Raw genomic sequence first — 23923 nt, 5'->3', positions numbered from 1 at the left:
AGTCTTCAACAGTTAATTAAAGCACAGCGTACAAAGCTCAGTTCAGAAATGTCTGCTCACCTGAACTGCTAAATAGATTCTGGCTGAGTCCACGTAAAGGAATGCTATCTTCCCTTTTCTTCAAGTATTTGGATTCCAGCCCTAGATTTTCACCACTTAAAAGTAAAATAGTAATTAATTATTTTCTATTTACTAACAATGTTAAAGGTTTATCCAATATATATGTATACAGGTTGAGCATCCCTAATCCAAAAATCTGAAACACTCCAAAATCTTAAACCTTTTGAGTATTTATGATACTACAAGTAGAAAATTCTACATGTGATCTTGGGACAGGTGAGTTATAATGCAGGTGCACTAAATGTTCTGTACAAATTTAGTCTATGTGTAAAAGGATATTCTGTTGAGATCTGGGTCCCTTCCCCAAGATAACTTGTTTTATATATATGCAAATATTCCAATATTGGAAAAAATCCCAAATCCAAAACACTTGATCCCAGGTATTTTAAGAAAGGGGTACTCAACCTATACCATATTATTAAATTTAAAGCTTAAAACTGTTCAGGGGCTGTGGTGTAGTGGGTAAAGCCACTCAATACAGTGCCAGTATCCCATATGGGTTCTGTTTGGAGTCCTGGCTGCTCCACTTCTGATTCAGCTCTCTGCTATGGCCTGGGAAAGCAGTGAAAGATGGCCCAAGTTCTCAGAAACCCCTGCACTCTCATGGGGACCCAGAAGCTCCAGGCTCCTGGCTTCGGATCGGCCCAATTTCAGCCACTTCTCCCCTTTCTCCCGCAGGGAGTGAACTAGCAGATGGAAGACCTCTCTGCCTCTTCCTCTGCAAGTCCACCTTTCAAATAAATAAATTGGAAAAAAGTAATGTGCTAAAAAAAATTTTCTTCAAATGATATTCAATACTGGATTTTTAAGCAAATAATAATTTATGTAAAACCAAGGTATTCTTCCCAGTAGTAAACTAAAAATTATAAAAGCTAGGATAAGGACTGTGAGAGAAATGAAAATTCTGAGTACTATAAAATTTATAGTTGCACAGAAGTGGTAGATGATGGAAAAATGTCTTGAATATTACTAGTTACTTAATTTCTGTCATCCTATATTTAAAATTTTGCTTTCCTTTGATCAAAAGCTCAACAAACTATTACAGTGCTTCAAAATGGTCATGATCTAATAGCAATACATATGGCACAGTAATGAACTGTGGTCAAGTGAATACAATGTGGAATTTTGGAGAAACAATGAACATTTCTACATTTTGCCCCTTTCTCCCATGCATTCTTTCTCAACCTGTTCAGTGTCAACAGCTTGTCTAGTAGTATACTTGCAAGTATACTACTTTTTTGCTCCTGCAAAATGATTACATTCTTGAAATGAAAAGATGGTTTTTTCTAATATTAAGAAAATAGGTTGGTGAATTTTTTTAAACCTTTTATACCCATTGTCAGATTTTGCTACCTGACAACAAATAAAAGAACAAGTTCTAAATAGAAAAAAAATTAATTTTTAAAAAAGATTTATGGGGCCAGCGCTGTGGCATAGTGGGTAAAGCCGCTGCTTGCAGTGCCAGCATCCCATATGAGCGCCAGTTCGAGTCCTGGCTTTACCAATCCATCTCTCTGCTATGGCCTGGGAAAGCAGCAGAAGATGGTCCAAGTCCTTGGGCCCTGCACCTGTGTGGGAGACCTGGAAGGAGCTCCTGGCTTCAGATCAGTGCAGCTTCGGACATTACAGCTATTTGGGGAGTGAATCAGCAGATGGAAGACCCCCCCCCCCAGTACCTTTCTGTAACTACCTCTCAAATAAATAAATCTTTTTAAGAAAAAAAATACAGTATTTATTTGAAAGGCAAAAAGAAAAAAGATCTGCCATCCATTTCTTCACTCCCTAAATGTCCACAATAGCTGGCCTGGGCCAGGCTGAAGCCAGGAGCCTAGGACTCTATCCGGGTCTCCTACATGGATGGCAGAGGCCTAAGTACTCTTGGGCCATCTGCTGCTGCATTCCCAGGCACATTAATAGGGAGTTCAACTAGAAGCAAAGCAGCCTGAACTCAAACCATTGCTCTGATAGGGGATGCTGGTGTTGTCAGCAGCAGCTTAACCTGCTACATACACCACAACACCAGCCCCTGAATAGTCTTGATTTTATGCACAGATAATTATGTTTGTGTGAGTATCACATTTTCTGCTTATAGAATTGTACTGGGGACATACATTGGGTGTAGCAGTTAAGACCCTCCTTGGGATGCCTATATCCCATATTGGTATGCCTGGGTTTGTTTCCTGGCTCTGGCTCCTGACACCAGCTTCCTTCCAATGTAGAGCGGTGATAGCTCAAGTGACTGGGTTCCTGCTACCCATGAGGGAGACCCAACCAAGTTCTGAACTCCTGGCTTCATTCAACCTGGCCCAAATCCAGCATTTGGGGTACGGACCAGCAGATGAGAGATGGTGTGTGTGTCTGCCTTTTGAATAATCAACTTAATTTAAAAATAATAAAGTTCCTCTTGATTTGTGATAAATACTTTAAATAAAAACTATGCGGTTCTATTTTTTTTATTACTATTTAACAGGTATAGTTATAGACAGTGAGAGAGAGAGAGAGAGAGAGGGCTTCCTTCCATTGGTTCACCCCACAGTGGCTGCCACAGCTGGCGCTGCGCTGATCCGAGGCCAGGAGCCAGGTGCTTCCATCCTGGTCTCCCATGCGGATGCAGGCACCCAAGCACCTGGGCCATCCTCCACTGCCCTCCCGGGCCACAGCAGAGAGCTGGACTGGAAGAGGAGCAACTGGGACCAGAACCCAGTGCCCATATGGGATGCCGGCCCCACGGTTCTATTTATATGAGGTTCCAACTGCTTTGCCTCATGAACCGTGTGAAGTTAAATACAACAAATATATACAGTTTAAGACCTCAAAGAGTTCTAATCTTTTTTTTTTAAAGTGAAGCTCACAAATATTAATAATTTTAATACTTATCCTGGTGGCAATTTCAGAAGATTCGATGAATAAATGCTAGAGAGCTGTTTAAGAACCCTCTGTGGGCTCTAACAGTAATTTATGTGCAATCTATTGGGATGGTGATGGCTCATGATAATGAGAGTCAGCAAGCAGGTCTTACAGCTCTTAAGTTTTAAGTGAACAAGGAATTATTTTTTTTTAAAAAATTACAAATGTGAAGACTATCCAAAGAGGGGTTTCCATGTATTAGCTGTTTTAATTTATTCATAAGTTTGAGTCACTATGTAAAACCTGCTTACAGCCCAAAAATAGGGAAGGAATCTCTAAGCCAGCAAAACAGAGTTACAAATTGACATTAGTTTATGTCATCTTTGAGTAACCTCGCAAACCTTTTACTTACCTTCACCATATGGTTTCTTAGATGATTTTACAATGGAAGCAATACATTAGAGAGCTTCCAGGGTTTATACAGCCATACAGAAAAACAAAGATGACTGTGAGGAAGATTTTTATAGGCATGCACAGTAATACTTAAAAGGCCGATCTTCAGTAATGTAAGGAAATCCCATCACAAAGAGTTTACAGTATGTCTGAAGGTATCCCACAGTGTAAAAGAACACACCAGAAACCTTTCTTAGAGCTAAAAGGGCTGTAATCCCACTAAGCAGCAACTTAAAGTATGTCAGATAAATAGAGGTCACTATAACTCTCCAACTTAAAAAATGAAAATGCTTTAAGATGACCTTCAACATTGAAAACATTACAGTTCATGTCAGTAAGTACATACTTTTCCTTATCAGTTGAACAAGGCACACTAATGGTTGCTCCTGACTGAACATCTCCTAGCGATGTATTTGGTTTGGTAAACTGCAAGTTAAACTGTACCTGTGAAGACAGAAAATATTTCATGTGACTGAATTATTGAGAACTGAGACAGTTCCACACTGACATGAATGCTTCAATGTGTAAATAAAAATAATTTTTTTTTTTACTTTTTTTTTTTTTGACAGGCAGAGTGGATAGTGAGAGAGAGAGACAGAGAGAAAGGTCTTCCTTTTGCCGTTGGTTCACCCTCCAATGGCCGCCACGGCTGGCTGGCGCGCTGTGGCCAGCACACTGGGCTGATCCGATGGCAGGAGCCAGGTGCTTCTCCTGGTCTCCCATGGGGTGCAGGGCCCAAGCACTTGGGCCATCCTCCACTGCACTCCCTGGCCACAGCAGAGAGCTGGCCTGGAAGAGGGGCAACCGGGACAGAATCCGGCGCCCCGACCGGGACTAGAACCCGGTGTGCTGGCGCCGCTAGGTGGAGGATTAGCCTATTGAGCCGCGGCGCCGGCCAATAAAAATAATTTTTAAAAATATTTATTTATTTTATTTGAAAGGCAGAGTTACAGAGAGGCAGAGAGAGAGAGGAAGATAGAGCTTTTGATCTGCTGGTTCACTCCCCGGATGGCTGCAACAGCCGGAGCTGCGTCAATCCGAAGCCAGGAGCTTCTCTGGGTCTCCCACATGGGTGCAGGAACCCAAGGACTTGGGCCACCTTCCACTGCTTTCCCAGGCCACAGCAGAGAGCTGGATCAGAAGTCGAGCAGCTGGGACTCAAACTGGCGCCCATATGGAACGCCGGCACTGCAGGCAGTGGCTCTACCTGCTATGCCACAGTGCCGGCCTCTAATAAAAATAATCTTACCTCTCCTTACCAAAAAAGTAAGTTTCTTTTTTTCCTTTTTGAAGATTATTTATTTGAAAGTTAGAGTTACAGAGAAAAAGAGAGATCTTCTTCTGCTGGTTCACTCCCCAGATGGCTGTTAATAGCCAGAGCTGGGCCAGGCAGAATCCAGGAGCCAGGAGCTTCATCTGGGTCTCCCACATGGATGGCAGGGGCCCAAACAGTTGGACCATCCTCTGCTGCTTTTCCCAGGCCATTAGCAGGGAGCTAGGTTGGAAGTAGAACAGCTGGGACTTGAACCAGCACCATATGGGATGCTGGCACTGCAGACAATGACAACGCACTGTACCACAGTGCCAGCCCCCAAAATGTAAGTTTCTGTCATAGAAGCAAGCTGAATACCACGAAATGATTCCCCTAAAAATTACTTTGAAAACAAAAACATGAACACTAAAACATGCAAGTTTGTTACATAAAAAAAATTTATCTCATGCATTCTGAAAATTCTATCTTGTAAAGAACTTTCCAAGCTTGTTATATATATATATATATATATATATATATTTTTTTTTTTTTTTTTTTTTTTTTGACAGGCAGAGTGGACAGTGAGAGAGAGAGAGACAGAGAGAAAGGTCTTCCTTTTGCCGTTGGTTCACCCTCCAATGGCCACCGCGGCCGGCGCGCTGTGGCCGGCGCACTGCGCTGATCCGATGGCAGGAGCCAGGTGCTTTTCCTGGTCTCCCATGGGGTGCAGGGCCCAAGCACTTGGGCCATCCTCCACTGCCTTCCCGGGCCACAGCAGAGAGCTGGCCTGGAAGAGGGGCAACCGGGACAGAATCCGGCGCCCCAACCGGGACTAGAACCCGGTGTGCCGGCGCCGCTAGGCGGAGGATTAGCCTACTGAGCCACGGCGCCGGCCTATGCTGTTATATTTAACTATTGAGATTAAATAATGTAAAAGGATCGTTCTCCCTATATTAATCTATTCTTAGCATGATAGCATTATGTACAAATAGAATTAAATTTGCTTTTTACTCCTTTATTTGAAAAAGAGCTCCTTTCTGCTGATTCACTTCTCAAGCGTACACAACGGTGGAAATGGGCACAGCAGAGCAAGGAGCCTGTAACTTGATCCAGGTCTCCTACAGAGGTAGCAGGAGCCCAACTAGTTGATCCTTCACTGCTGCCTCTCAGCATTCCCAACAGCAGAAGTGGGAAGCAGAAAGCCAAAGCCAGGAATGGAACCCAGGCACTCTGATGTGGGACACAGGAGTCCTAACAATGGTCTTTACCACAAGGCAAACATCTGCCCCACAAATGTGATACTTTAAAGCAAGACAAACTGATTTTAATATACCTTACAGGAAAACACGTACGTGGGGCAGGTACTTATCACCGAGGTTAAAATGCCACTTCAGACACTGGTATCCCTATCAGAGTGCCTCGGTTTGAGTCCTGGCTCTGCTTCCAAGTTTAGCTTCCTGCCAGTCCATACACTGGGAGGCAGCAGATCATCGCTGAAGTACTTGGATGCCTGCCGCTCCCCCAGAGGACCTGAATTCAGTTCTGGACGCTTGGTTTTAGGCTGGCCCAGCCCTTAGCTATTAGTCATTTGGGGGAGTAACCCAGTAGATAGAAGTGTTCCACATCTTCTCAAAATTACTAGAGCAGAGTCAAATATAAGTCAATCAATAGAAACAGCCAGAAATGACTGAATTATGGAACAATGACTCAATTGTATTTTATGTATATCAACATTGTGGTGCCGTGGGTTAAGCCATTAGCTTGTAATGCGGGCAACAGACATCAGAATACTGGCTGTTGGTCCTAGCTGCTCTGCATTTGATCCAACTTCCTGCTAATGAGTCTGGAAAGGCAGCAGATGATGGCCAAGTGCTTGGCCCCTGTTACCGGTGTGGGATATCTGGATGAAATTCCTGACTCCTGGCTTCAGCCTGGCCTATCCCTGGCTGTTGTGGCCATCTGGGGAGTGAACTAGTAGATGAAAGATATCTCTTTCTCTCTCCCCATCTCTCTGACACTTTCAAATAAGTAAACAAACAAACAAACAGGGGTTGGCATTGTTGACACAGTGAGTTAAGCCACCACCGCCGATGCTAGCATCCCAGATGGGCACAGGTTTGAGTCCCAGTTGCTCCCCTTCTGATCTGGCTCCCTGCTAATGGCCAAAGAAAGCAGCAGAGGATGGCCCAAGTGCTTGGGTCCCTGCACCCAATGAGAGACCTGAAAGAAGCACCTTGCTCCTGGCTTCAGCCTCTCATAATGCTGACCATTTGGAGAGTGAACTAGCGAATGGAAGATCTCTCTCTCTCTCTCCCCATCTCTCTCTCTGTCTCTATAACACTGACTTCCAAAATAAAATCTTGAATAAATAAATCTTTTTAAGAAGGAGAAAAATGGAAATTATAGAGATACAATATTCAAAATATTAGACACTGCAGAAAAAACAATTAGTGAACTTTAAGGCACAGCTTTAGAATCTATACAAAATTGAGAAATAATAATGAAATAAAGGGACAGTCTCAATGCAATAATCATGTGGCCAGCCATGTATAATTGGAATACAGAAAAGGGAGAAAATAACAGAAAAAGTGAAGAAATAATAAGGATCAGATCCTCTTAAACAGATTACAAAAAAAACCAGAACTCCAAAACAGATTACAAAAAAAACAGAACTCCACCAAGTGGAGAACCTCAAAAAAACCCCATGAGGATAATGATAGACATGTACCACATCCAAGAACATAACTAAGCTACTGAATCAATAAAAAAGATATTTCTTAAAAGCACCCAGAGAGTGATAAACATGACTAGTCTTATCCTGTTAGAAACGATTCAATCCAAGCAATAACAGACTGACTTCTTCAAATTCAGAGAAGAAAAAAAAAATAAAACTTACCTACAACCCTGTATACGGAGAAAATGAGGTAAAAATAAAAGCATAGGGGCTGGTGCTGTTGTGTAGTAGGGTAAGCCTTCGCCTATGACACTGTCATCCCATATGGGTGCTGGATCATGTGCCAGCTGCTCCTCTTCCAATCCAGCTCTCTGCTATGGCCTGGGAAAGCAGTAGAAGATGCCCCAAGTGCTGGGCTCCTGCACCCACGTGGGAGACCCAGAAGAAGCTCCTGGCTTTGGATTGGCCCAGCTCCCCCCACTGTGGCCATTTGGAGAGTGAACCAGTGGATGAAGACCTTTCTCTCGGTCTCTCCCTCTCTCTGTCTGTAACTCTACTCTCAAATAAATAAAATCTAAAATAATAATAAAATAAAAAAAATAATGGGAAAAATGAAGGAAAAGTTCATTTCTCACAGACCTACACTGCAAGAAATCTTACTGAGAAGAGGGGACACGAGCTATGGTGCAATAGGGTAAGCCCTGGCTTGTGGTGCCAGCATCCCATTTTGGAGTTCTGGATCAAGTCCTAGCTACTCTAATTCCAATATAGCTTCCTGCTAATGTACCCGAGAAAGCAGTAGATGATGGTCCAAGTAGTTGGGTCCCTGTCACCTTTGTGGGAGAATGGGATGGATTTCCTGGCTCCTGGCTTTAGCCTGGCTGAGACCTGGATGTTGTGGCCATTTGAGGAGTAAACCCGTAGATAGAAGATTGATCTACCTTTCTTTCTGTCATTCTGCCTTTCAAATAAATACGTAAAGTATCTTTTTTTTAAAAAAAGTTACTGAGGAGAAAGTAAAATTACACCAGATTAAAACCTAAACCTGGGGCCGGCGCTGGGGCACAGCAGGTAAAGCCTCTGCCTGCAGCACTGGCATCCCATATGGGCAACAGTTAAAGACCCGGCTGCTCCACTTCTGATCCAGCTCTCTGCTATGGCCTGGGAAAGCAGTGGAGGATGGCCCAAGTCTTGCACCCCTGCACCTGTGTGGGTGGGAGACCTGAAGGAAGCTCCTGGCTCCTGGCTTCAGAAAGGCCCAACTCCGACTGTTTCAGCCACTTGGGGAGTGAACCAGTGGATGGATATCTCTCTCTGCCTCTGCCTCTCTATACCCCTGCCTTTCAAATAAATAAATAAATCTTTTAAAAAATAAAGAAAATAAAATAAAACTTAGACCAACACAAAGGAATAGTGTGTAAACAGTAAATGTAATGGTAGGCCAAAGACTCTTGATTATTGCCTCGTTTCTTTAAAAACTGTTTAAAGCAAAAGAAAAATAGGTTGTATTTACAACAAATATGGAAGTAAAATTTTGACAATATGAGCAGAAGGAGAGGAGGGAGAAAACAGAAGAATATTATTACAAGGTTCTTGTTTCATGTGGGAAATAGTATTAGTTGAAGGTAGATTATAACATGAAAATGTACACTGTAGACTTCAGCAAACACAAATAACACAAAATCAAAAGTAAATATAAAATGGGAAATAAAATAGAATAAACAATTGGAAAGAAGGCAAGCAGAAAGCGGGACGCACAAGGAACAGACAGGACACACAAAAAACAAAGAACAAGACAATAAATCTTATAAATACCACATTTTAAATTTTCTAATACAATGTCAGAATGGATAAAACTGTAAGAGACATTTATAGATTATCTAAAAGAAATTCAACTTAAATATAGATACAAACTGGTAAAAGGACACAAAATGATACTTCCGGTAAGTACTAATTAGAAGAAAACCAGGATCAAGGTAGATTCCTCTTTCTATTCTTGAGAAGAAAAAAGAACTCCTAAGGGGCAAAGACAGTGTGGAAAATCCCCTTTTTATTTTGTTATCTTCTGTCCCAATCCAGACGCAATGGTGATAGCTACAGCAGCCAACAGACTACAGTTCTGAAGGAAAGGAATCATGCTCTCCAATCAAAGGCACTATGGTCTTATGAGCACGGGCCAAATCCTCATTACTTTTTAACTTCGTCCTCCTACTGTTTGGCACTAGACAAAGACACAGGTACAGCGACCAGGTGACAGAGAAGGAGAACCTAAGCTTCTGCTTTTTATCCAGAGGATCAGGAAGGGGGGCCCCAGGAATCTAGAAAATTTGACAGAAATCATGGAGAGGAACACAAGAAAGAGAACCCACAGATGATCTATAAACTCCTGGGCTCACTTACAAATTCCACTTGCAAGATCTCAACCTAATCAGCTTATCAAAGGCTTTGGGAAATGGACCATATGATAAGGTAACCACTGATCAGGTCATAGAACAGACCCTGCAAAGTGCACACTTGGGACAACTCCAAATGGCAAGGCAAACTTCTGGAAAAGTAAACTAACACTGGAGCAAGTCTACTGAAGGCAAATCAGAATTCGTGGGGCTGGCGCTGCAGTGCAGTAGGTTTGTGCCGCTGGGATCCCGTATGGGCACCAGTTCGAGTCCTGGCTGCACTCTGCTAATGGCCTAGGAAAGCAGTGGAAGATGGTCCAAGTGCTTGGCCCCTGCACCCATGTGGAAGACTGGAAGCTCCTGGCTCCTGGCTTGATTGGTCCAGCTCCAGGAGTTCTGGCCATTTGGGAAATGAACCAGAAGATGGAAGACCTCTCTCTTCTCTGTCCCTTTCTTTTGTCTGTAACTCTGCCTTTCAAATTAAATAAACAAAAAAAGTGGAACCAGAGAAGACTGCTATTTTTAAAAACATTGCTTTCTCCTTAGGATTTAACAAGATCTAGAATCTCATAATACTCAAAGATTCAGAATACAATAAAAACAAATCACTCCACAAAGAACCAAGGAAATCTATAACTAGAGACCATTATCCTAGTGAAATAAGCCAGTCCCCATAAGACAAATACCATGTTTTCTTCGATTTGTGGTAGCAAATATATAGGGAACAAAAAAAGCAATATATATGAATGAAATTGACATTTGGAGATTAGATTATTGCTTTTAGTCCTTGTCTATATTCCTGAGAAACAGTGGTTTTTCTACTTAACTACTTGAATTCTTTATTTAGTACAGGGTTAAGCTTTTGATTATAAAGTAGGTTAAAAATATGTCATTGCAAAAATTAAAAGAAAAATAAAGAAGGAGGAAGGCAGGTAGGAGCAAAGGATGGAAGGAGGGTTGGGTAGGAAGCATCATTATGTTTTTAAAACTGTGCATATGAAATACATGAAATTTGTCTCCTTTATATAAATAAAAAAATAAATCATATTATATTCCACTGTGTTTTTTATATCACACTTTTTTTTTTTTAATAGTGGGAGGGGAGAGAAGGGGAGAAAGGGAGAAAGAGGGATCTTTTTTTTTCTTCCTTCCGTTGGTTCAGCCCCCCAAATGGCCACTATGGCCGGAGCTACGGCGATCCGAAGCCAGGAGCCAGGTGCTTCTTCCTGGTCTCCCATGCGGGTGCAGGGACCCAAGCACTTAGGCCATCTTCCACTGCCCTCCCGGGCCACAGCAGAGAGCTGGACTGGAAGAGGAGCAACTTGGACTAGAACCTGGCACCCATATGGGATGCTGGTGCCACAGGTGGATGATTAACCAAGTGAGCCACAGCGCTGGCCCCTATATCACACTCTTAACGACTAAGTTATAATGTATCTAATATAGTAGTATATGCACAAAATTCACAAACATTCATGTATTGAAGATTCATGCTAATTGTGATCACTTTCTTTTTATTATTAGGGCTACATGATCAAAAGAATATAGAGATCATGATATAAGAAATAGCAAAAGTTTTGCTTCTATGTTTAAGAAAATTTTTAAGAACAATATTCTGATTACAGAAGACCTTTAAGAAAAAACATAAATCATATTTGGTCCTATCAACTAGGCAACAATTTATAGTATCTGGATATTATAGATAAACCTAGAAAGTTGTTTAAAGTAAAAACAGCCTTATATTCAATAATTTTCAAGAAAAAGCTGAAACCAAGATTGTAAACATGCTTGAGTATACTAATATTTATTATAAAACAATAATACTTTGAATGCACATACCCATTTATTCTAAATAAAAAATTTAAGAAGAGCCAATTTAAGGCTTATAAATACTCTTTAGACAAGGCATTCTAAGCAAACTCAGCTTCTCATTTCATTCAGAATTTTCAACAGCTCCAGATGATAATAAGGATATGGCTAAAAGAAGCACATGCCTAAGAAACAAAAATAACTTATTTTTATTACAGCCCAGACTTAACTTGATAAAAAGTTTATAATAGTAATTTCCAAGGCCTCAATTATATCTTTTATAAAATATCCTTTTTCATAAATACTTAATTGTCTTTGCAGTTTAGGGAAAAGTCAACTTGGACCTGATGTTGGGATTGAAAATGAAAAGTTACTGAACAGGTAGACTAAATTAATCTAAATACAAAATAATAATATGTAGGAAAGTACTATATAAATCTAAGTACTATATAAATCTAAGCTCCTTGTTAATGGCCTAGGAAAAGTATCGGAAGAAGACCCAAGTGCTTGGGCCCCTACACCCACGAGGGAGATCTGGAAGAAGCTGCTGGCTCCTGGCTTCAGACTGGCCTAGTCCTGGCCACTGAGGCCATCTGGGGAGTGAACCAGAGGATGGAAGATCTCTGTCTCTCTGTCTCTCTCTATCCCTCTCTGTAACTCTGCCTTTCAAATAAATACAATAAATCTTTAAAAAAAAAAAAAAAAAACAATAAATTAATGAAGTTTAAGCAGAAACTATATCGACTTTTATAAATTACAGGGACTATAGAAACAAATAGTGCACACAATATTTTCTCTAAGGATATATGTATATTCTAGATATTCAGGAATTGTACTTATATGTTTATTTATTTGAAAGGCAGAGTGACAGACACAGAGGGAGAGATTGAGAAACAGAGAGATCTTCCATCCACTTTTTCACTCCCCAAATAGTCAAACAGCCAGAGCCAGGCCACGTAAAAAACAGGAAGCAGAACTCCATCTGGGTCTCACACAGGGGTAGCAGAGGTCTAACACTTTGGTCATCTTCTGCTGCCTCCCCAGGTGTGTTAGCAGGGAGCTAGATTGGAAGTACAGCAGTGGGGACTCAAAATGGCACTGTGATAAGACTGTGTTAATGGATGCCAGCTTCACAAGTGGCAACTCAACCCCCTGCACGGCAATGCTGACTCCTTAGGAATGTATTTATCTAATACTTAACAACTAGTCTAAAAAAGAAATTAATTTTTAAGAAGTGAAAAATATGGGCCGGCGCTGTGGCACAGTGGGTAAAGCTGCCGCCTGCAGTGCTGGCATCCCATATGGGTGCTGGTTCAAGTCCTGGCTGCTCTACTTCCAATCCGGCTCTCTACTATGGCCTAAGAAAGCAAGAGAAGATGGCCCAAGCCCTTGGGCCCCTGCACCTGCGTGGGAGACTACAAAGAAGCTCTTGGCTCCTGGCTTCGGATTGACGCAGTTCTGGCCATTGCAGCCAATTGGGGAGTGCACCAGTGGATGGAAGACCTCTCTCTCTCCCTGCCTCTCCTTCTCTGTGTTTAACTCTGATTTTCAAATAAAAAAAAGAAGTGAAAAATACCTATATGCTAATAAGTTGCTATATATACAGTTAAGAAGTATTAATTAATTTGGCTACCTTTGGTCCTGAAACTGGGTGGATGGTATTTTTGGCAGATATTGGATGAGGAAAGGCATTCTGAAATGTAAATGCAGAAGAGACAGGATAACCAATCCCACAGCTTGGGTAGGTAAGTCTACCATCAACCTAAAAATGAAAACATAAGAATAAGAAATTAATTCTAAATAATATTTGCTGATCCAGGAAGCATTACCATCTAGTATAATAACTAACAGTTAAGAACACTATTTTTAAGACTAGAAAATTCTGCTTTAATACCTAGCACAAGGCAGGGATACTTCTTAGGACATAGGGCCTTTCAAAGTGGCTGTGCAAGCTTGGCTATAACAAACAACTGGCCATTCCTTTCAACTGAGTTAAAAAACAGACTTCTGAATAATCTTGGTTCACTCCAGGCTTCCAAAACAGGGAGAAGAGGGACAGGGCGGAGTCACAGATCCGTACGTCAGTCATAATTTTCTGCCAGACTGAGTAAAAACAAGATCAGTGTTCCCAAATGAACTAATTGAGACAATTATTTGCATTCCCTCTAATTTTCGAAATAGTGGACTCACCATTAACCACTGTCATAATACCAGTGGCTATTTATCATCATTCAGGGTTAAGCTCGTTAAGTTTTTTCAAGTTTGCTATTTAGCCCCAGGCAATCCTTTCCACAATTTTTCCCAATTTAGCAATAATCCTACCCCTTCTTCAGACATCTAGTACTATCTGATTCATCAGACTAGATTAAAACTTCAATTAGGCATCAAAATTTTAAGCCCTCTGCCAACGCCTCCCAGCCAAAGAGCACAAGGAACATTCCTGTAGTATACAAGCTGGGTTTACTGTTCCTTGCAACAAAGTAGACTGCACAGACAGGTCTCAGTAAGCAGAGTTAGTAGGAACTTGTTAATTAGATTTAAGCACATGTTAGGTGAATTAATGTAAGTTTAGGACTGTAGGACTTTGCTGTGGATTGGAAGCTATCAGGAAGTAAGGATCAATGTGTGACCTGTTATCTAAATACATCCTATATAACAAGGCAGGAAGAAGGCATTAAGGCCAAAGCTGTATTTGGGACAGAAGTAGCAGCAACTCACATTAGTCATGATAGAAGGATGCCTGGCTATTTTTGTGGTTTGGTAATGTTCGTATTTTTGTCTGTGTTCAGACATGATTATGGAGTGGTCTTTTTGTCCTGATTCATCACAGTTACAGACTGACCTTGTCTGATGTCAATCTTCTGTGAAACTGTTATGTTCAACAAGAGAGTTCCGAGGCCTACCTGTGAATTCTAGACAAGCTCTTACTATGACCAAGCCCTAACCATCTGATAGTACCAGGCCACCTTTTGGATGGAAGGAGCTGCTTTTCTAATCTTCCCCCTCTTACTTGGAAGGAAAAAGCAAAAGACCTGGTCCCAGGAGCTAGAAACTTGTATTTCATGACCAGTTTCTTCTAGAACCTAGAACTAACAAGCCTGCTAATAGGGCTTTACTTTTTTTTTTTCCCCTCATAGAATCTGTTAGGCTTTTTCCCTCATAGTTCCAAACTTGAGTCTAAACTCTGAATTCTCTGTTCCTGTAGTTTCTTAAACATTGTGCATGTATGCCTATGCATGCACATCTGTGTGTTTTACAGAATTTGGCATTACTTTAGTTTGTACTAAATGATTTCTATATCTATTAAAGACTTAAAAGAAGTGAGCCCTTGAAATACAGCCTCTTTGTTAACAGCAAGTATGCCTCTGTCCTATTGCCTACAACAACTTCAACTCTACTTCAGTGATAAATAATTATAGAGCTACAGTTTGTACTAGTACCAGGACTTTAAAACATTGAGACTTCCTAACAATCAGAGAAAACTGTTGTTTTAGAATATTCACTAAGATTATTCACATCTTATATTAAATCTTACCACATTCAGGTTAGGAGAAATTCCACTTCTGATTGTACTGCTATTAGAATGTACAGGTGGAGTTGTAGAAGATCCCAATACATCTTGCTTTCTCACTAACTGATTTTCATTTAGTTCTTTATTTAACCATGTGATTACTTAAATAAAAGAATAAGAAACAAAGTACTTTATTCACTGTTTATATTTTCCTAATCATTTTAAAGAGTTAAAAGTTATATTAGCATTTTTTAAAATTTTGAGTTTTTTACAACTATCTCATATCCCAGGAGAATAACTCAGGTTCACCTACTTTTTTCATTCAAGGTTGTTATTTTTGCAACTGCCCCATAGAACTCCTTACTCTATTATTCCCAGAAGCATGTATTTCTGCTACTCAAGCATCTCTTTGAAAGTTTTTGCCACCACAACAGTATCTTACAGTTTATTTAAAGATCATAATCTTATGTCTGATTCTCAGTTCCAGGAACTAAGAAAATGTTAGTTAAAAGCTTAATTTTTTACTTTCATTTCAAATAACTAATGTTACTAATATTATGTAAACAGCAATTTTTACAAAGGAGATAGGGAATATTTAAACAGCAAGTTCAATTAATATTTTCAACACTTTCAATTTTGGGATATCAATAAAGTGTTCTTTATAATGGTAAGTGTTCTATAGGGTAGATAATATAACTTACTATAGCAAAGGAATTAAAAATATATTTAGCCAGCGCCGCAGCTCACTAGGCTAATCCTCCGCCTTGCGGTGCCGGCACACCGGGTTCTAGTCCCGGTCAGGGCACCGGATTCTGACCCGGTTGCCCCTCTTCCAGGCCAGCTCTCTGCTGTGGCCAGGGAGCGCAGTGGAGGATGGCCCGAGTGCTTGGGCCCTGCACCCCATGGGAGACCAGGATAAGCACCTGGCTCCTGCCATCGGATCAGGATCAGCGCGGTGTGCCGGCCGCAGCACGCCGGCCGTGGCAGCCATTGGAGGGTGAACCAACGGCAAAGGAAGACCTTTCTCTCTCTCTCTCTCTCTCTCTCATTGTCCACTCTGCCTGTCAAAAAAGAAAAAAAAAGAAAAAAATATATTTAAAGCAGAAATAATTTGTATATAGCAGTTATCTTGATTGATCTACACCATTATGATTTCAAAATAAAAATTTAAAAATGTTTACTTATCTTCATCTACTTAAAAGGCAGAGAAAGGTGGGGGGGGTAGAGAGAGAGAGAGAGAGAGAGAGAGATCTTCCATCTACTGGTTCACTCCTCAAATGCTCACAACAGCCATCTCCTAGGCTGAAGCTAGGAGATTAGAACTTCATCCAAGTCTTCCACAGGGGTGGCAGGAGCCCAAGCACTTGAGCCACCATCTGCTGTCTACCAGAAGCATTTGCAGGAAATGAAATCAGAAGCAGAGTAGTGGGGACATGAATCAGCAATCCTACAGGATGTGGGCATACCAAGCAGCAGCTAAACCCTTTGCACAATGCCCATCCCTGAAACTGTTATCAATAAAATTAAATCTCATTTACATAAAAATATGAGGCAGGCGTTTGGCTAACTAGCTTAGATGCCAGTTAGGAAGTTCACATCCTTATCAGAGTACCTGGGTTTGGTACCAGCTCCATTCCTGATTACAGCTTCTTGCTAATACACAAGTACTAGCATGTGTTGACTGCATGAGAGACCTGGATTGAGTTCCTGGCTCCCAGCTTGAGACTGGCCAAGCCACAGCTGTTGCAGACATTAAAGGAATGACCCAGTGAATGGCAGCTTTCTTTCTTTTTCTGTCTCTGTGCCTCTTCCTTTCAAATAAATAAATAAAATTTTAAAATATAACATACTTACATTTTTCATTATTTTTTAAAAGCTGTTTGCTTTCTTCAAGTTTTTGAACTGTAGCTTCTAATTGTTCTTGTAATTTGCATACCTGAAATATGTCAATTCTCATAGTAAGTCAAACAAAATAAAGTTTGTAATGTAAAAAATACATTACAGTTAATTAAATACTAAAATATTACTAAATGTGAATATAGGAATTAGCTCATCTATGTAATGCAATATTTGTGTATCTATATATAGATGCATATATATACACACTATATATGTGTGTAAAACAATGTGTTTGACCTTTCAAACTGAAATAGGTTAACTCTGTTGAATCTAGTTGTGTTAGAAAATAAAGCCAAAGCATTCTCTAACTAAAAATTTTAGAAAGACACATCTGAGGAAATTTGCTATAGTTTACAAACAGAATAATCACAAAATATTAACTACCTCTTGCTCTTTAACTCGGAGAGACTGTCCAACCTCTTCTAATTCTTTATGTTCCTTTTGTAATTTTTCCTCCTTCTCAGCCAAGAGTTTTTCTTGCTGAATAGTAACTGTATTCTTCAGTTTCAACTTACCCATTAGAGTTTTTAGATCCCCTTGTAACTTCTTGATAATTTCATTCGCCTGTAAAACAGCTTAACATGTATATCTCTACATAATTTAATGAAATATTAATATTCTATCAAGTTTTAAAACAAACCTTCAGAAGTTCTGCTGACAATGATTTTATTGTAGCTTCAAGTTTTCCCAGCTGTACCTGATTTTTCTCACCATTTTCTTCTAAAGCCACCTGATATATTTGTTAAAAAACATGTAAAATAATTAAAGCGCTTGTGTTTGTTTAGGAAAAACAGCACTTGTAAATGTGATCAGATCATCAATTTGTTTAGAAAATTTTTAAAGTAGACCTTTTGTTCCTGGATTGTATCAAATGCTTCTTTTGTTCTTAAAACAAGCTGGTCTTTATCCTTGATTTCCTGTTCTAAAACTGCCACTTTTGTTTGAAGCTGATTAATATGCTTTTCTTTCTCATGGCATTCAGAATCTAGTGTAGAATTCTCTCTTCTCAAAGAGAGAACTTCTTGCTTAGTCCGCTGCAGCTCCTAGAGAATGGTTAAAAAAAAAAAAGTTGTATTACACATTATGAAAAAGTGAAGTTGGCTCATCTAGTTATTTCTAATTCAGATGTTTGAAGAATATAAAAGTCTCTAAGGTATGAGTAACCTACAGATTCAAAATACACTATAATATACTAAGAGAGAGTCTTCCATAAACTTCTGAAGGACTTTCATATCATCTAATTCAATCACAGGAAGAGAAAATTCAGTGATCCAGATTTATGAATAAATTACTAAAATCTATAGAAACCTATAACGGGAATTTTCTGCTATTTCCCCAACTGATTCCAAGGGTGGCCAAGGGTGAGAGTCACAATTTACAGTTAATATTTTTCTCTGCTTATATGCACAGAAATTTTCTCTTAAAAGGGTCACACTGTTGAGTTTTACAACCTACTTCTCACTGTATTACATTACATCATAAATATCTTTCCATGTCAACAAGTATGTTAACATTTCTAGATCTCCCTTTGGTTTATTCTTTAAAGTAAAAATAAGTAGATAAAGTTGTCAATTAAAATCTGATTTCAAGGGACAGTGCTTAGCCTAGCAGTTAAGACACTGGTTGAGATACTCAAGTCTCATATCATAGATTCTAAATTTGATTTCTGGCTCCAGCTCCTGAACACAGCTTCCTGTTAATGCAGACCCTTGGGAAGCAGCAGTGGTGGCACAGGTAATGGATTCCTACCGACCAAATGGGAGCCCTAGACTGAGTTCCTGGCTCTTGGTTTTGACTCAGCCCAGTCCGGGCCATTGTTGGCACTTAGGGAGTGAATCAGCAGATGGGAGCATGCCTTCTCATTCTCTCTCCCTCTCCTGTCTCTCTCTCTCTTGCTCGCTCTTGCTCTCTCTCTCTCTGCTCCTCTGCTTCTCAGATAAAAAAATCTATATGTATATACATTGATTTAAAAAATTCTAAGTAGGTTCCCTCCCAGTCAGCTAATACCAAACCCAAATATTGCTGGCATATAAAAGTCCAGTATTAAGTATTTACAGATAGTTTTAAACAAAAATTTTAAAAGATAATTTTGTATGTTATATCATGGTGGTTTTGAGGAGTACAGACTTTGATATCAGATAAACTTGAATTCACACCCCGGGAGTGGGGGGCCAGCGCCATGGCTCACTTGGTTAATCCTCTGCCTGTGGCACCAGCATCCCATATGGGCACCGGGGTCTAGTCCCAGTTGCTCCTCTTCCAGTCCAGCTCTCTGCTGTGGCCTGGGAAAGCAGTGAAGGATGGCCCAGGTACTCAGGCCCCTGCACCCACGTGGGAGACCAGGAGGAAGCACCTGGCTCCTGGCTTCAGATCGGTGTAGTTCCGGCTGTAGCGACCATTTGGGGTGTGAACCAACGGAAGGAAGACCTTTCTCTCTGTCTCTCTCTCTAACTCCATCAAATAAATACAAAATAATAAATAAATAAATAAATAGATAGATAGATAGATAAAAAAAGAATTCATACCCCGGCTCATCTACTGTGTGATCTTGGAAATTATTTTATCTTACTCAATTCTCCCATGTGTAGAACAAAAATAACAAATACTTCATAAATTATTTTATTTAATCATCTCAAAACTTGGGTAAAAAGGCACTGAGAAGACACAGTCCTATGCCAGTCAATTGTTCCTCAAAATCCTAACTAAAAATATTCAAGTCTTCCCTTAGTTTTGTCTTGAATTAACTCTTTTTATCAGATTTCAGATTCTCAGGGTTTTTTTGTGTGTGTATTGTCTGAACAGATTACCCTAACACCATAGGACATTTATGCGAGGCATCCAGGATGAATTAATATATTAAACTAATCAAATATTAAATGGAATAATGTATGTTAATTATATATTAATTATAACATATAATAACATAAAATAACCAAATATTAAACTAATCAAATTAAAGTGAAGTGATCAAAATAAAATGCATTTTTATGCTGGGGGAGGGGGGCTAATACCTCTTCAACACCAGAAAGTTTTGCTTTAAGTTCTCTGATAGTGGCGTCTCCTTTATATTTCCTTTCAGTTAGGTCTTTGTTAGTTGCTTCTAACTCAGACAATCTGTTCTGTAGTTGGTGGATGTTTCGCTGATGGAGGATTTCTAAATCCTTTTTCTGTTGTTCATGCTGTTGCTGATACTGAACCTGTGCCTATTATGTAAAAATAGAGCACCAAGAAAAGTCAGACATATAAACACAAAAAATAATAAGTTTCTCTAGAATTATTAGACTTTCCTTTTTTCCAAGGAGCCTATTTTGAATTACGGATTTCATGAAGGAGAAGGTCAACAAAGGCAAATTTATCACCATGATCTTGTTCATAATCTGTTTCTCGCAAATGCTTAGAATTAATAGTATGCAAAGATAAGTGAAGAATGAAGTATGACTAATTAAAAAAAAAAACTGCAGAGCTGGTGTTGTGATATAGCAAATTGGGCTGTCACCTTCAAGGCTGGCATCCCATATGGACACTGGCTTGAGTCCCAGCTGCTCCACTTCTCATCCAGCTTCCTGCTAACACACCTGGGAGAGCTGAGGAGCAGAGTCCATGTGCTTAGGCCCCCACCACCAAAGTGGGAGACCCAGATGGAGTTCCAGGCTCCTGGTTTCAGCTTGACCTAGCCCTTGCCATTGCAGACATTTGGGCAGTGAACCAGCTGATGGACGATCAATCTCTCTCTCTCAATGTCTTTCAAGGAAATAAGTAAATCTTAAAAAAATTTAAAAAAGCAAAGCGCAAAATAGTATATATAGTATGAATCTGTGTAAAAAAGAATGAGCAAGAATTTTGAGTTTTGTTTTTAAACACCATTATATTTAGTTTTTGGTTTTTCAGTTAAGATTTTTTTTTTAATTTATTTGAAAGGTAGAGTTAGAGAGAGAGAATCTTCCATCCACTGGTTCACTTCCCAAATGGCAGCAACAGCTAGGGCTGGGCTAGGCTGAAGCCAGGAGCTTCATCTGGGTCTCCCATGTGGGTACACAGGCCCAAGGACTTGGGTCATCTTCGATTGCTTTCCCAGGCACATCAGTAGGGAGCCAGATGGAAAGCAGAGCAGCCAGGACTCAAAATGGCACCTATATGGGATAGCAGCACTGCAGACAGCAGCCCAACCCATTATAAAACACAGGCCCCTGTTTGAGTTTTAGTTTTAAACAATGAGTATGAATGATAATGAGAAGATACCTTAAAACTGTAAAATCAGCAAGGTATCTGCATTACTCTAATTTCATAGTTAGTAGTTGCATTTTACCTACAACAAATTCATGGTTTAATTATAATTTCTGGTGCCTGTCTGAATCCTATCACAAACCTGTTCACATAATGAATTCTATCAAATTCTTATTACCTATTTAAAATAAAGCATTTTTTTCTGATGATGAAAAGTTATACATGCTCTTAAAGGAATAAAGGAAATCAAGACATATAATCCCATTCAAGAATCACTCAGTAAGTACTTAGGAATATTCTGTTCTAGTTATTTAAATATCCATATTGATATTCTGCATATGCACATAGTATATGAGCATACATTCAAACCTATTAAGATCAACCTATTTATACAATTTAATCATGCCTTTTATTCTCTTGGCATTTGCACTTTCTCTCATCATTAAAAACTCTACAAATACTTTAATAAGTGTACAACACTATATCCCATTTTTATTGCATGATTCATAAACTTCTTGCCAATTATGAACACTTATTTGCTATTTTATCACAGTTATAAATATTTGTGTATGAATATTCAAAAATCAGAATTTTCCTTAAAATCAATTATAATTTAAAGAATGTAAGCAAATATAAAGCTTTATACAAGTTCTCAAACTGCATCGCAGCAAATTTGTTCCCGTTAAAAATTCTTAACCACTAGTGGAGAGTGTCCCTCTCATAAAATATTTTGGAAACTTTACTATATTAGGAATTCCCTCATTTTTGGAAAGCTGAAAAGGAGAGATGAGGTAAAAGAAATAAAACAGGAAGGAGTTCACATAGAACTGAAAATGTAATCATGGAAAAAAAAATCAAAGAAGTTATAAAGAAAAGAAAAAAACCTAGAGCAAGCCAGTAAAGACGCTAACAGTAACTGTCCAAGAAGGTTAACATAGACACTGAAGCCAAGAGAGGCTAAAGGCAGTAAAAATAGAAAACTGGTTTTATCCAGTGGTTGTAAGATTTCAGAATTTTGACTAATCATTATGAACCTTCATTTCATCTTGCAAGATGTGCAGATACTGATCTCCGGAAGGGCAAATAAAAATCTTATGCATGTTTCCATCCTCCTAAGGGATGTTTTGTAATCTATATGTTCACAGGCATATAATTTGCTCTAAACTCCTTCTGCTATTTATGAGTATGCTGAATATTTATTCTCCCTTTCAGTTCTCCCCAACATATCTCCTGCAGTTTTGTCTAGCTAGTTGGCCTTTTCTGCGAAACTGTGCAACAGCTTTTTGTTCCCTTCATTGTTGTCCTTCATGACTGCCCTCTCTACCATAAGCCTAGTCAACTGGACTTCCCCATGTGTTTTCTGGCTTCTGATTCGCCTGGATGACTAACCTTAGAACTTTCTTAAAAGACAGGTCTTCAGTAAGTATAATTTATTAGCATTTCCTTGAACTCTGTTGAAAATTTTACATCTTTGCAACACCCTCTTCCTGAATGCTTTTTAAGAATATTATCTCACAAAAGACAATGGTTCCTAAAGAATTCATATTTTGAAAGTTGTATTAGGCCGGAGCCATGGCTCAATAGGCTAATCCTCCACCTGCGGCACCGGCAGCCCGGATTCTAGTCCCAGTCGGGGCGCCGGATTCTGTCCCAGTTGCACCTCTTCCAGGCCAGATCTCTGCTGTGGCCCTGGAGTGCAGTGGAGGATGGCCCATGTCTTTGGGCCCTGCACCCGCATGGGAGACCAGGAGGAAGCACCTGGCTCCTAGCCTTGGATCAGCACGGTGCACCGGCTGCAGTGGCCATTGGGGGTTGAACCAACGGAAAAGGAAGACCTTTCTCTGTCTATCTCTCTCTCACTGTCCACTCTGCCTGTCCAAAAAAAAAAAAAAAAAAAAAAAAAAAAAAAAAACCACATCCCAGACATGTGTTTAAAAAAATAAAAAAGGAAAGTTGTATTAAAGGAGATAAATAAAGGATGTTTCCACTGTACTGTCAATTCTTAGCATCACAAATGCTAGATTCTGCAAAATCACCATTAAAACACTTGGTATAGCATTTTAATTTATACACATAAGGGTTAGATTAAAAAAATCATTTTGGCTCTTTGATACTAAACTGAAATTTATGGGGGCCAGCACTGTGGTATAGCAGGCAAAAATGCCACCTGCAATGCTGCCATCCTATACAGGCTCAAGTTAGGGTCCCGGCTGCTCCATTTCCAATCCAGCTCCCCGCTAAAGGCCTGGGAAGAGCAGTGGTATTTGGGCCCCTGCCACAAACAGGAGACCTGGATGAAGCTATTGGCTTTGGTGTGGCTCAGCCCTTGCCATTGCAGCCATCTGGGGAACAAACCAATGAATAGAAGATCTTTCCCTCTCTGCCCCTTTGTCTCTCTCTATAACTCTCAAACAAATAAATAAATCTAGAAACAAATAAATAAAACTAAATCAAAATTTATGGAACACATGTTGTGTGAAACTTAAAGCAAACCCAAATAAATTCAATTATTAATTATATCTATTATTTCTATCAAACTATACGCTCATATTTAAGAAGCAAACTATAGTCTGCAAGTCAGATGCTATCAAGTAATTGCCATTTATGATCCATAAACCTTTTATATTTTTAGCTCAAAGACAAATATGTAAGAATGAGCAATTATTAATTCTCCAAGTTTTCTCAATTATCAGAAGTATCTTCCAGCTGTAACACAGTTGGATTATTCATCTATTCCAAAA

The 23923-nt window shown here is 39.6% G+C and overlaps 1 protein-coding gene across 1 annotated transcript in view; it reads right to left on the bottom strand.

The window, feature by feature from the left end:
• Nucleotides 1-23923, bottom strand: part of SASS6 (SAS-6 centriolar assembly protein) — a 41829-nt gene that overhangs the window by 1815 nt on the left and 16091 nt on the right. The window contains exons 8-16 of the mRNA XM_002715837.6: nt 19970-20161; nt 17807-18001; nt 17599-17688; nt 17343-17522; nt 16914-16995; nt 15084-15220; nt 13182-13310; nt 3767-3864; nt 61-155 (exon numbers count right to left, since the gene is read on the bottom strand). Coding sequence (XP_002715883.1) covers nt 61-155; nt 3767-3864; nt 13182-13310; nt 15084-15220; nt 16914-16995; nt 17343-17522; nt 17599-17688; nt 17807-18001; nt 19970-20161 — 1198 coding nt within the window. The remainder of the gene's footprint in view (nt 1-60; nt 156-3766; nt 3865-13181; nt 13311-15083; nt 15221-16913; nt 16996-17342; nt 17523-17598; nt 17689-17806; nt 18002-19969; nt 20162-23923) is intronic.

Source organism: Oryctolagus cuniculus, chromosome 7 (genome assembly GCF_051225735.1).
Source record: "Oryctolagus cuniculus isolate XC-2025 breed Fujian yellow rabbit chromosome 7, ASM5122573v1, whole genome shotgun sequence".
Lineage (NCBI taxonomy): Eukaryota > Metazoa > Chordata > Mammalia > Lagomorpha > Leporidae > Oryctolagus > Oryctolagus cuniculus.
Note: the sequence above shows the minus strand (reverse complement) of the source record. Positions and strands in the feature narration are given on the sequence as shown.